The 14626-nt window shown below is 40.4% G+C and overlaps 1 protein-coding gene across 4 annotated transcripts in view; it reads left to right on the forward strand.

Moving 5' to 3' along the window:
• Positions 1 to 1476: 1476 nt before the first annotated feature.
• micu1 (mitochondrial calcium uptake 1) overlaps positions 1477 to 14626 on the forward strand; it is a 34012-nt gene continuing 20862 nt past the window's right edge. For all 4 annotated transcript variants that reach the window (XM_038737213.1, XM_038737214.1, XM_038737215.1 and 1 more), the window contains exons 1-5: positions 1477 to 1632; positions 5502 to 5666; positions 7750 to 7945; positions 10451 to 10613; positions 14193 to 14236. In XM_038737213.1, coding sequence (XP_038593141.1) covers positions 1631 to 1632; positions 5502 to 5666; positions 7750 to 7945; positions 10451 to 10613; positions 14193 to 14236 — 570 coding nt within the window. In that variant the 5' untranslated portion in view covers positions 1477 to 1630. The remainder of the gene's footprint in view (positions 1633 to 5501; positions 5667 to 7749; positions 7946 to 10450; positions 10614 to 14192; positions 14237 to 14626) is intronic.

A 14626-nucleotide genomic window follows, 5' to 3' on the forward strand; every position in this document is an offset into this window, starting at 1 on the left:
TATTCCTTTCCAACTTGTGCACACTGTTGATTTGTGCATATTTTGTGTATTTTAGGTGTGTACATACAGAGGGCCGGATTTTGGAGAGCTGATTAGGTCCAATCTTCAAATTTAAATAACTGTTTTGAATTGTGTTATACACGTTTAGGATTATAATAAAATACTGACATGTGTGTGTGAATAAGATTTATGGCTGTGAATTAGAGAAATATGCACTGCCATTGTGGACACCTAGGCCATGCTGTGATTATTACTGTTGTTAACCTATTCAAATTCAATATGAAATTTCAATAGTTGACATTTATATATGGTGGGGCTCTTGTGATAAATTGCTTGCATTAATGAACCCTGCACTGGACTGCAGGCACAGTCACCTTATTAAAAAAAGGAGGATGAAAGTGAGAGAAAGAGTCAGAGAGAGAGAGAGAGAGAGAGAGACTGGAGAAAGTGGTATTAAAAAGCGCTTTTACAAAAGATGGTGGGAAAAGATTTGTACAGATAAGAATGTGTAATAGTACCGGATATATTCGTTTGTGTGTCTTTACATTCTGTAACTTAGGTGAAGTAAATCTACCAAAGCAGGATGACATGAAAAGAAATGTGTTTTTGTATAATGTATTTTATCTATCTTTACTTTATTCATAACCCTATTAACATTGATGTATGGTCACATCAAACAGACATTTGACCTGCACTTTCATGAGATGTGACAAGTCCCTGCAACCTGCAGTCTTCCATGACACATCCCCAGTTGACTCAGCAGCTCCCCAGCCTTTTCCTTTCACATAATGCATTCAGTCCAGCCAAATATGCATTCACGGCAACAATTATAACTGGCACACTGCAAAGAGGCAACTCATTTAGTTCTGATACATTTTTATGCCGGAGCTCTGTCAAGGCATGCGTGACTGACAGCAGAGACTCCCTGTCTCCCAGTTCAATTCAGTAATGTTACTGAAATTAATGGGTTGTTTTAAAATCAGAAATAGAATTGCCCTAAGCTGAATTCAAAGTGTACGTATTTCAAAACCTACACACAACTGTTTATTCATTCAAATCACATTGAGATGCTAAATGTATGTGAACCTGTGATATACCATCAGTTTCAAACGATACTTATCTTATTTGTATTGTAATAATGACCTCATCAAAAATATTATACACACAGGCTACTGTGGCATTTAGTAATATTATCAAGGTCCTTTATGCCATCACCACTGTCTTGCAGTTTGTCTGTGGGTAAGTTTGCTCACCTTTTTCATTCTGACTTTAGTTTATAGTCATACAATTTTAGATTTATTTAGATAGTTGTCTAAATTTTACCATATAAACGTTATTTTCTTCATTTTGGTAGCTGTTTTGGCTTTTAAAGATATTCTCAGTATTTTGTCTACCAACTCCTATGATTGTGAGCTAGTTGCCCGGACGTAGTGTGACCGTGTAGAGGGACGTCTGTAACGCAAGGAGCTGGGTGCGCGGAGATGTTGCCCCGCCCCGCCGTCTGCACGGTTGTTAGTGAACACGGAACTGCTGTTTACACTGCGCTCCATCTCTGCAGACTGAAAGGGGAAAGACGCACTCTGAAACACCGACGACATTATCATTTTGGACTGACTGGCGTTTGTCACTAATGTGAGTAACCGTGCCACTTGTTTGCTAAGACAGCTGTCTAACGAAGCAGCCGATGAAGTAGCAGCTCCCTGTGCAAACTGTAGACATTTATCCTTACGTCAACTGCTAGCATGCTAGTAGTTAGCGTTAGCTGCCCCCCCAAGAAAGCCTGACTGCCCCGGGACCCGATACATGCGAAACATGTCACAATTAACAGTAAGAAGTGATAAAAAAGTAGGACTGCTGTTGTGTAGCTATTACTGGTTTTACTTGTTAGCAGGCAGTTAATCGCTAATGTCATGTTAATGAAGGCGGTGGTCAACGAGGTCAACTTAACGTTACAGCTAAAAACAAAACATTGGGGTCCTTGTGAACAACTTTGGGGCTTCTGGTATATTATATGTCTAACTTTACACTAACGTTACCATAAGGGCAACATTTGTATCGTTGTATATTTGCCAATAGCTGTTGAGGACAGTTTGACGCGTAAGTGTTGATGAAAGATCCCGACCCATCGGTGGGGATCATATAATCATGTCAACCACACCCCACATGAAAAAGGAATGTTTTGTGTCCGGGTACTCATCTGACATGATTTTTGTCAACATTATATTGTTAACGTTATATAACCTAATAGGTGGTGTTGGGAGAATCCAGCGTGTGATTATTCTCAGACAAGCTAGTGTTGTGCTGAAAGTAAACCTTTCCTCATTGTACTTGGAAATATTATTAACCTTGCAGCAGGAACTTTGGGTGTCTCTGGACCCTAGTTTTGGACATTGTGGGATCTGACCAAACAGAGCTGTCAGGTCTGTTCAGACCATTAAACAGTAATCATGTTTGTTTGCCAATTTGTGTGATGTTTGCTAAAATTGTGTACCAGCCTAATCCCCTTTTTGATCAATTCACCTGCAGTACACACAGTCTTAACACTTTTGTGTTTATTAACTTCATATTCCAGTTGAAAGTTTCCAAACTGGGACTGTTGTTTTCATGAGACACTGAGGGTAGAAGGTAGACATGCAAACTTTTCTTCACCTGTGCTCCTGGTGCTCCTGACAATAATCCCCTTCTCTCTGTTTTATTTCACTGCTTGGAGGCAGAAAACATCCCTGAGCAACAGAGGAACTGCAAAGTTTAGCTTCTTAAAACTGTCCAGTTTACCATTGTTTGAGAGGAATGTATCACTAGTTTCAACTGAGGGCATAAAACATCATTTTTAGTGCCTCATTTTGAGGTGACACCACTGGCCACTGTTTTTCTGGCCCTTTTAGTTTTTGAGGATCCTGTCATCGATGTACTGTACCAAGTAATTTTCACTTCTCTTCAATGTTTATCTGATGGGCAGTTCAGCATATCACTGGTATGTGAGAGAGGATGTTGATGACCCATTGATTTAGCAGGTCCCAGGTTAGTTCCAGGTCCCTGGACCATGTCACCAGATTGAAGGAGCTTAACGTGATTCTTGATTGTGCGGTGGGACTGGCTGAACTGACTGATTTTAAAAGAAGGAAAATATATGTCTTTACACACTTGTGTCTTGCTAACTGCGAGGGGATGCAACCTGAGACATCCATGACAACAATGTCCCGTACTTTATTCTGTCAGGTAGGCAGCATCAGATTTAAAACATAGTCCTACTTGGCTGGGGTTTGGTGTAGGAGGTAACACATGATTTGACCAATTTTAGACAATGATTTAACATTTATCTTGAGAATATTGCACCTTGCATCATGGATGTAAATCAAAGGCAAAAGAAGTTGGATGCAAGTGACTTGAGGATTAGTAGGCGTTGTTGTCTTTTAAGGGCACATCTTTCAGAAGCACCTTGAGAATGCTTTTAACACATTGAACAGGTCCACCACTGACCCTTAATATCACTATTGATATGTTTTTGTTCATTGCCCTATTGTACTGTGTAATGTACTGTTCAACTTGCTAAAACCTCAGCGGATGGTCAAGAGCTCCAACACACTTTTGCTACAGGTTATTGCTTGTTTAACTCTAGCACATGTGTGCTGCATGCATGACACATTGAATGTGCGGACTAAGTGTTTTTGATACACTTGATTACACACCCCTAATTCCTAAATCTCCCTAAGCCATTGTCATGGTTGTAGCTGTAGTGTGTCTCACTGCTTTTCATTCAAGATAAACACATTCCCACTGTTCCCTTCCTGACAAAAAGTTCTGACAGCTTGGTGAGACGACAGAGAGCGTTGGCCTGTCTCAGGTGTAAAAATCTGTTTTCTGTACAAGCTCCAAGCAACTGGGGATTTCATAGACCATGGGTAACCCTCACTTTGAAAATGTTTAATTTCAACTCAGTTGACAAGGCCCAGGAAGACATTAATTACACTAGCCTAAATGGGCATTATAAATAGATCAAGAACAGTAGTTTTGTGTTTGTCCCTCTGCCTCCTGTATATTCAGGCTCGTACGGCGTGTGTGTATCTATTTGTGTCATGCTTTGTTGGGGCAGCAAAGATGAAAGATTCTTTCCTGTCGAACATAAAAACCTCTAAATACATTATAAGCAGATCTGATAGGCGTTCTCTCAGGCCAGCATTTGCAAAATGACTCTGAAATGACGGCCTCAATCCTTCATTTCGGTATTTGCAGTTCATGATCAGCATATTTTGTCATCAGAAATAGTGTCTGATCTTATGGTGGGTAATAAAATGTCAACAATTCAATAAGAAAATTACATAAAATTAATTGATAACATTTTTTTATCATGCAAATATACATATTGAAATATTTTAAATGTGTGTGCAATTATTTATGGGGACAATATTCACTAAATGTATTGCAGCAGTAGGTTGTCCACATAGTAGTACTATACAACTATTTATTAGAGGACAATTCACAATAAATGCATTGTTGCAACACATGTACTATGAGTTAGTACATTACACAACATTTATTTGTCAGTGCTACAGTACAAGTACCTTCGACTGTCAATCAACTTGTTCTATTGTTCAGTTTTTAGTTGTGGTGGTCTCTTTTGGTATCAGGCTGTCTCCATCTCCACAGAAATGGTGTGCATACATGCTTGCTTTTCACCTCAGTGCCCGCTGCCGTGGGCTGCTGAACACTTCAGTTAGCATATACCTTGTATTCTTTTATCTTTCTGCTGAATCAGTTTGACATTTGGTGTCTGAATTGTTAATAGGATATCGACAGGTGGCAGGTTTGGGCCTCAGTGGGATGAACTCCTCTGTCCTTTCTTTGTACACACGGGGGCTACAGGTGCACACCACCAGCCCCTTGCCTAATTGTTAATCATCTTTCTGTGACACAGATGAATTAAACAACAGTCTGGATGAAAATTAAGTTCTGGAGCTTAGCGGCACTGGTGGCAATTAGTTTTATCCTTGCTTTCGTTGTTTATTAATTGAGGTGCGTCAGGATTCCAGGACACTTATGCATTGACTGTTGAAGGTACAGTTTTGCCTGCAGTGCAGTATGAAGACAGATCCCACGAGTGCACTGCTATTGTTCTAAGCTTTGCCTCTTCAGATGAGTGTTAATTAGTTTTTAGGTTAAATTATTTCATATCTTTACCTAAGATTTCCATGACTTTAGAAGGAATGTGCTTAGCAAAGTGATGATAATAATAAACTTTATTTATAGAGCACTTACCAAAACAAAGTACAAAATGCTTCACAGAGGGAAAGATAAAATGAAATACAACAGTGAATGATTAAAAAAACATGAGAAGAAAATAAAAACCAATAAAATAAACAGGTACCTCAGATAAAATCAGGATATAAACTCCAATATAATATTGACAAAATTCCCTAAAACTAAAGGACAGTACAGTTCTATGTGGGCCCTGTTAAGAGTGTCAGTTGTTTCACCACACCTTTATCTTTCTCTCTCTGCAGGATGTTCCGCTTGCGGGCATTGTCCGCAGTTTCGGTGGGGCTAGCGCAGTTGTCCCGGCGCTACCACACTGGAGCAGTGCGAGGGTCTGGCCGGAGGAGGCTGATGCTGGCAGCCCTGGCTGGGGTAACTGGTGTGTCTGCTAGTGCTGGGCTGCTCTGGAAAAGGTAGGACTGGCCCCTTTAATACACCTGTGTGCTTCTGTGTACAACAAATGGGGACTGGAGTTTGAGACTCGGACTCGAGGTGCGGGACTCGTGAACAATATTTAGTTTTAGGAAACATCTGATAAGCTTGCTGTTATTCCTCTCCCTGCGTTACCTATAACCTACCTACGTAACATAATAGTACCTGTCTGCTCCACACGGCCACACGTGAGAGGACAACAAACATAACCGCACCGGCAGCTGCTGTGCCATTCATCATAAGCTTTGGCTGTAAAACTTCATACAACAAGACCCAAACAAAAGAAGCGCTGAATGCAAAATAGATAAATAACCTGATAGTTTAGTAAACATGTGTAGCTCAGCATTGGCCATCTAACGTTAGCCTGCTTCTTGCTTTAGCCACGACCTACGAGAGGTTAACTCCCGACTGTCATTCATGAAAAGATGAATAAGCATTTGTTTGCTTGCCAAACTTGTAGAAGATTGACGTAAACATTTATGTCCCGCTGGCTGCCGTAACGTTAATTGTTAACGTTGGCTGCAAACAGGTTACAGGTTTATTGTTAATAATCTAACGTTACAGTTTTTTATTTTCTCATTAGTAATTTAACATTAACATTAGTTTGAGAGTCTGGGGAATGTGTTGACTTACAGTAGTTCATAAGCTGTGATTATTTGTAGACTCATTGCACATTACATGGTTGAGCTCTCTCAGTGAAAAACAGGTTACAGTTACAGAATTATATAGAACACTCATTATAACCACGAGAGACTTGCGACTTGACTTGGACTCTAGCTCAGAGACTTGTGAGCATCTCTGCTATTTACTAATGAGAAAATAATTGGATAACAATAGTGTGAATGCTGACTCAATAATAGTAGCCTTCAGATACTTCTATTGAATTCAATATAAAAATGTTTTTTTGTCCCTTAATTTAAAAATAACCATAAACTACAAAATATGTTAGTGTAAAGAAAACAGTTTGGCTTTGATTGGTACTGGCTTGCCATAAAACCTTAAAATTAGTGCTTGCCAACAGTGTCATATGACTGGGTTTCCAGCTTTCACATGTCTTTTAAGCTGCAGTTTTCTTGTTTTCCTACCACATCAAAGATATTCCCCCTTTAACGACACACCACACTTTGGAGTGCCTCTTCTTGCTTCTTTCTCTAGACAATTGCGTCTCTTCACACCATGACTTGCAAGCTCCTCCATCTGCCGCGGGCCCCATTAAAAGAACAGACCTTGAACTTGCGTGCGGTGCAGTATTCAGCAGCAGTTTGACTTTTGAGCACACGCCAAATTCAGCCCCCCAACATTACAAAACTATCGGGGAAACCACAAATTGAATTTGCTTACCTGCATTTCTGTTGACATTCCAAGTCACCACTACGATCATACTTTTACTGTATCAGCTGGTTCAGTGCCTCGGTTTAAAAAGCTTTTAAAAACCAACCTGTACAGACTGGCATTTGTCTAATATTTTTATTTTTGTCTATTCAGATGTTCTTTTATATTTTGATTTATCTCACTATGATTTGCTTTATGGTATTGTATTGTGTGAAGCACCTTGTAACTCTGTTTATGAAAGGCGCTACAGAAACAAAGTTTATTATTATTACTTAGGAGGCCAGTGTTTAGTTAAGGCAAAATGGTGGAGAGGGTCTTAAGATGAGAGCTCTACGGGGACAGGATGACTGAGCTGCAGGAGGCACAGTGATGGATGGTGCCTCAGGGTATTTGAGACTGATGGGACGAGACTGTTCCAGGCTTTCACCCCAGGCTTCATTCTCCTTGTGTCTCATTAAACTGAATTATTCAGCCTGCCCCAGACAGACTCGGCTATTTATTATTATTATTCCAATTTTCAATTTAGTCATGGTCATGTGGGAGTTTGCCATGGCTAACCTCTCCGCATTGCACAGCAACAGCACAGTGCAGCACATAATCTCTCTCATTCCCTCTCTGTTTCCTACTTGTTACCAGAGCAAAACACAAAGAGAGATTGCAGTACTTAACCTTCTTGATAGATGACATAGAAATGTCCCCCAGGTGTTAATCTGTTTCTTTGTTGACAACTAGAGCATATGCAGATGCGGGGCCATCCGTTCGCCACTCTGAGCAACCAGGCGAAGAGGGACCTGATTTTGTGAGGGATACAGATTCTGATTCAGAGTCAGAGAAATCGGTGGAGGCCAGCAGTGGAGACGAAGAAGCAAAGGATGAAGGTGGTGAGGGGAAAAAAAAGAAGCCACGATCTGGATTCCGCGACCGCAAGGTAATCAATAAACAATAAACAGAGAGCTGTTCAGTCAGTGCAGTATTTAATTCACCCCTAGAATGGTATTTTGAAAGCCCTCCTAATCAATGCCAGATATGCAAACGGCAGTATATTTTGACAGAATATTTTACGGAGACACAGAAAGGAAATGAGCCAGCATTGCTGCTGTCATAAACAAAAGAAGTGTACCACCCGTAAGATTTTATTGCTGTTAATTAGGCAGCCGATGACAAAGGAGCAGCAGCAGAGGAACAAAGGGTCTTTCATACGATGCCAAATAAACAGTTTGTAGCCCTGCATATTATTGTTGGAGGACCAGGGACAAGGAAAGAGGAAGAGCTTTGAACAACAGATGAAATTTTTTTTCAAAGAAAATGTGATGCAATGGTCCATTGGACTTATGGGTGTAGATGTAAAAATTGCACAATCCCTCTTTCATCAGCAGCAACCACAGTCTGCTCAAAGCATATAGATGTCTAGGGAGCAAACCATCCCAGCACCGCAGGATTCACTAGTGTGTTGGAAAAAATAGATTGTTTGTGCCAGCTCACTCACTTTGTCATGAAGAGTCTAGGTTTGCCCGTGCATGTCCATCAGTGACTGACCTTGAAACGGGTGTATGTTGATAGAGTTTTACAGTATTTGTGGGAAGTACTTACACTTGTTTTTTTTTGTCCTTCCATATATTTTCTTCTTCACTTTTTTCAGAAGGCGAAAATGCAAAATTATGCAGTAGGAAGTAATTTTCACTCTAATGTGTGTTTAAAATGCAGTGCTTTCACCCTCTTACTTTAAAATGGATTTACCACTCTTGTCTCAGATGTTGCACAACAACCTTTGAAAATCTGAGAAAAAAATGAATAAATAACTGGCGTGACATGAATTTCACCCCCCTGGTGGTGTCTGTGCAATTTTTGTAATGGAAAGGGAGAGCATAAATGGCTGAAAGCTCAAAAGAATAGGATTGAGTCTCCATCAGTGTGGGTGATGCTGAGATCAGTAGCCTGTAAATCTGAGGAAATGAAAGCCAGAGGGAGATGACGGCATATCCAGAGCTTCCCATCAGTCAGGATCTCCGGCATGCTGCACAACTGTCCTATAACCTCTCATCCATACACTGATGGTTGCCTCTTCTGGGGGACATGCTCCTTTGATTTCCCTGATGGCCATTATAAGATCTGCTAAAGAAGGAGAACCAGCACAGAAGCACGCAATCATCATCAGGCTCGACAACAGAATCTAGTTTGATGATCAAAGTCTGTGTGTCTCTCTTGCTCTTTCTGCTATCACAAGTGGATAAACGCCTCAGAAAGTTGAAGCTGTAAAATGTATTTTACTTTTCCCACAGGGAGTTTGTGTAGTGTGCACAATCATTCAGCGTCACATAAAATAACCGTCCGTGTAGAGAGCGCAGCTCTCAAACAGACACCTCTCTGTCAATTTCTGTTTGAAACTGTCTGCTGAAAACAGATGGCAGTGTGAAGGCAAACATTGATGTGGCCAATATGTGTATCATAGCTGAATAAAGTAGTTTTTTGTATTTTGCAAAATGTTGGACTTGCCGGTATGCCGGTGATGCCATGCTGTTAGACTTGTATGGTTGTAGCAGCTTTCTGTGGCTGTGATTGTTTTATAGTGTACCCTCATGTTGGCCTGTCAGGATAATTACGTTATCGACTTATCGTACAATATGTGAACATGACTTCAATATTGCTTATTGTGTTTACATACGCGTTTGTCTTCATAAAATACACAAGATTGTCTCCAATATTTTAGCATCATCACCAACATTGTACCAGAATAAGTTAAAAGCTGCACTCCACAGCTGCGGTGTAGGAACATTTTTGGTTTAAGCTGAACGAGTAGAGGAGAGCCCATTAATGTGAAAAAGCAACTATGTTGATTATATATTTGGCAGAATCTTTTATCTAAAGTGATTTACATTTGAGGAACAACATACAAGCATCATTAAAGTAAGAGATCTACTGTAAGAGCAGCAATAAATATTTCTGGGACACTATCGTCCAACAAAAGTAGGTATCCTGACATGTCTACCCTCATGTTATCCTGTCAGTCAGACCGATCCCAAAAACACTATTTCTGTTACGGTGGGTGGGGTGGAGGCAGGTTGGAGGACCCAACTAACTGAACAAGACTACACAGAGAAACACAGGAAGCAGGAAAGACATGAACACAAAAACCACACTCCTAACAATTTCCTGTTTTGATTATGTGACAGTTAGGAGTAGTCAAGAGGTTAATATGCCTCCCCATCAGGACTGACGGCCTGTTTTCCTGCCGCCACCTGCTTCGTTATTCTGGTCAGTCCTTCACACTGTCAGCTATCTGAATGCCCCCCCCCGATTATTTCCCTTATTACACACAAGATTGGAATATTGCTGGCTCTTTACTTCGGTTGTTGTTTTGGTGTATTAAAGTGGTGCTCATGCCTGATGTGTGAAATGTTGCCTCATTAATTGGCACTTCCTGTCTGGTTGGCAGGTGATGGAGTATGAGAACCGGATAAGAGCCTACTCAACCCCAGACAAGATTTTCCGCTACTTTGCCACTCTGAAGGTTGTCGGCGAGCACGGAGATACTGAGGTCTACATGACGCCCCAGGACTTCATACGCTCCATCACACCTAACGAGAAGCAGCCTGAGAGTGAGTCTCCTCTCTTTGCTTCCAGCACCTTTACCACTTGTTTGATCAAAGGCTACTTTACACCCACTGGCGTGCTCCAATTATTTGTTTTTAATGATTTCAACTCCATTTTACTTTATTCCTTGAGTCTGGTTCTGCAGATTCACGTAAATGTTTAGGCCGATTCTAGGATGTTACAATGCACCCTGGCGAGCATGCATGTGTAACGGGACATGCATTCAGGTAGTTTATGGTCATCACTATTCCAGTTACTCATGCTGAGATCAAACCACTCCACTGGCAGAGCATTACCCAACAGAACCTGCCAATCAAGCTACAGGAGTACTTAGCACAGGCTTGGCAGTTCAGGACTTACGACAGTTCATCAAATAACAATCCCCCTAACCATGTTCCCAGGTATGAAGGGATTCAGGGGGGTGGCGGAATGACAGCGTTGTCCGATCACGCTGAGCTGAGGGAATCACAGCACAGTAGTTGGTGTATCAATTAACGGGTTCAAACCAGAGCAGATCTCAGGCGTCACACATGGAGCCAGTCACAGATATTTGATCTTCAGCCATGGGAGGGTTGGGAAGGCAGCAAGCTTAACTTAGCATAGGCATGTTTCAGCACCACTTTTGTCATTATCTGTCATTATCCTGTTATTCAGAACTGAAATTCAGTTGGATGTGACGTAACATTGTATTGTATTGGATGGGAGTATATATATGTATATTAGCCTCCATCACTGACTTGCGGTCGACTGCTCAGTGTACAAGGACTTATACATCATGCAGTTAGCATTTAATAAGGAGTTAGCTGGGCCTGTCACGTCTGCGCTGCTTTTACTGCTCACCTCAGCACTTCCCATCTGTTAACCTTGCTCAAGACTTACCCTAGCTTGGCCCCCATTGGCCTTCCATTCTCAGACCCAGTACCTCTCCTCCCCATTTCATGGTTCCCCAGCTCTTCTTTTTTTATCCTGTTTTTAGCCCTTCCAAACTGAAATTAAAGTGATGATGAGCTGAGCACACTGCGGTACATCTTGCACCCCAGTGCATTCTCTTCTTAATGCCCCCAGCTTAATTTTTATTTAACCAACAGTTAAAGTAATGATGTTCTGATAAATTAGCCTGATTCTATTCTTTTAACGCTCAGCAGACTTTCTGGCACATAGATGATGAATAAAGTATGGATTTCATAAAAACATAGAAGATAGCACCCCTCCCCCCCTTTCATTTATTTATTTTGAATTCTCCATTTAATTAAACAGGTTCTCGATTGCATCCCAGTTAATAATCTGGATCCTCCCACCCATCCAGCCTCATAAAGACCAATACTCCTGGGGTCTCATTCATAAACTGTGCATTCGTACAAAACAGGGCTGAAAACGTGTGTACGGCACTTCCCAAGCAAAGGTTGTGATCTATAAAAAACAAACTTGACAGGAAAATGTGTGTCCCGTAAGTACCATAAAGAGGAGAAATGAGAAACGGCGACTCACATGGCAGAAGGATGAAACTGTTTGAAATGAAGGCCTACTACTGTGTAAAATATATCGAAATATTACCACTGAGTAGTATAGGCTTAAAGCCTTTCTAAATAATCATACACTCGTTTGATTGATTTTCTCTGAAGTGTGCAATACAAAAAACATAGGCTAATTTAAGATAATTTGCGGCGCACAAAAAGAACCATGACTGAGGATAATAAAAACAAATGGAGATATCTGTTTCTGCAAAAGAACACCTCAAATATGTTGGACAGTTTAATCAGGAATCATGTTAATTAATAGGCCTACTTGCATGCATCAAAATTTATTCTCATAAATAAGGTGAACAGGAGGACAATCCATCCATCCATCCATCCATCGGGGATCCAAATTAGTACCTGGGTCATCCTGTCTTGCATGTGTGTGTTCCCCTCTGGTCAGTGATGTCACTGCTCAAGAGGGATGCCTCTTCCTGCAGATAGGTTATAAAGGGGTGGAGCTGAAAGTGCGTTTTTTACCCACCAAACAACATGCTTCAGCTTCACTAAAAGGAACATGAGTGTCACACTAAGTTAAATCTCGTTTTGTAGCTTTTCTGTCAGAATTTGCCTCCTTTTCTTCCTGCAGTCAGTACGTATTAATATTAATGAGGGGCGTTTCACTGACCATTTATAGGCAACTATGGGCGTTTGAAGGGTCGGACATGGAGCTCCCTCACATGCGCAACATTTCAAGTTGATTGTGATTTATTAAGGGAACTTGCTTACAAGTGTGCGTACACACGGTTTTATAAGTCTGAATATTTTGGCTTTTGGGCGCACATACACTTTTAGTGAGGTTTCTATGCACAGTTTTATAAATGAGACTCCTGGAGCTTTCAGGTGGTCCTTATCAACTTGTTAAATTAAAATGTGAATTTTATGACTTGTCCTTAACAAACAGATTGTGGAATAATAAGGGCTTGCTAGATAAACCAGTCCTTTCAAATGTGGACAAAACGAGGCTGCCTTTTCAGGTGCCTTTTGAAACAGCCTTGGATGGTGAATGGGATAGACCTTCTTAGCCCTGCATTTGGCTTAGTAACATGGACATTAAGTTTAGCGATGCAGTCCCTGAATTAGGAATCTCTTGACTGAGGGGTTGACCTGAAGTTAAAGTATTATTGACTGAGCAGGAGAAGGTTTTTAGGCTGTTTGCAGAGGTCTTAGGTGATTAGTAGGTATGTAGTTCTGATGAAGCCAACTTCAAAATAAATTATGATGTTCACTTAATTAGTGTTCACTTTAATGAGATTATACTCTTAACCATCACCCTCAAAGTTAATCTGATTTGAGACAGGTCAGTGGGCTGCTAGTCTTTCTTTACTGTGTGTTTCATTTAACAGATGAGAACTGCCGCCTCACGCAAGAGTTCAGAAAATAACAGTCCCAACAAGGTGTATTAGTTTGAATTACTTTAGGAGGTAGGATTGTCTTTTTTTACACATACATATTGTTTTACATATTTGATTAAGTTTAGTAAAAAAATAAAAAGTGGGGAAAATCCCAATTGTAGTCAGCTACAAAAGGAATGAATGCTTTAGAAGTACATGACAGAAATAAGCCTACTGTAAGACTGACAGGACAGAAGATGACTCATTTTCAACTCATCCATATGTGTGCTTCATTGAAGTCATTATTCATTGTGTTAGCATAATATAGTGACATTGATTTCTAATGAACCCAAACCCTTTGAGATACATAATATAATATACATATATAAATATAAACATGGCATACTATCGATCTTGGTGTGCACTTCTGACCTGGATCTATAACATAAGCCCTGGTTGTCCTAACTGTTGATCAGAAGAGTCGAAGTGGAATGCTGATGATTGTTTATTTGAAAAGATTTGCGAAATGGCTTGTTAATAACTATTATTAATCTCTGGTACATGTCAGTGATTACCAGAGGTTTAGTAATGACAAAGTAAAATAATTTGCTCTGCTTCATTCTAGGCATAAATCTTGATGCACCGCTGTGTAGCTAGTCTGCCTCGCATCTCATTTGATAATATTCGTCTCCTAATCTGTATGACTTTTTATTTTCTCTGTCTGTTTGTTTTTCAGGTCTAGGCCTGGATCAGTTCATTGTGAAGCGTTATGACGGAAAGGTAAGAAGTGGGCATCTTAATGGTAAAGGATAAACTTAGCAGTCGTGGAAGTCAGCAGCAGAGTTTTTATAATTATGTTGTTTCATCCCTGGTTCTTAAATTCATTTTCAAGTTGTTGGATTTCATAAATATACTTTAAACAAAATCAGTATTGCATTTCCCTAGAAATTTGTGTTCTAATAACATATTATAAGAGCTTATTTCTTTTCCCACTGCACAACTTGCCAGTCCTACCAGAGGGATTTATTCCCCCGGAATGGCCAGTGTCGATTATGGCTTAAAGGATCAGCTCATCTGAAATACAAAAAGACACATTTTCTCACTTACCCCAATTACCCATAGTGGTGTCCAAGATAATTTCACAGTTTTAAACTTCTGCCACTACCCCAG

Source organism: Micropterus salmoides, unplaced genomic scaffold (assembly GCF_014851395.1).
Source record: "Micropterus salmoides isolate LMB-PRFRI ecotype aquatic unplaced genomic scaffold, ASM1485139v1 Ms_hic_scaffold_22, whole genome shotgun sequence".
NCBI lineage: Eukaryota > Metazoa > Chordata > Actinopteri > Centrarchiformes > Centrarchidae > Micropterus > Micropterus salmoides.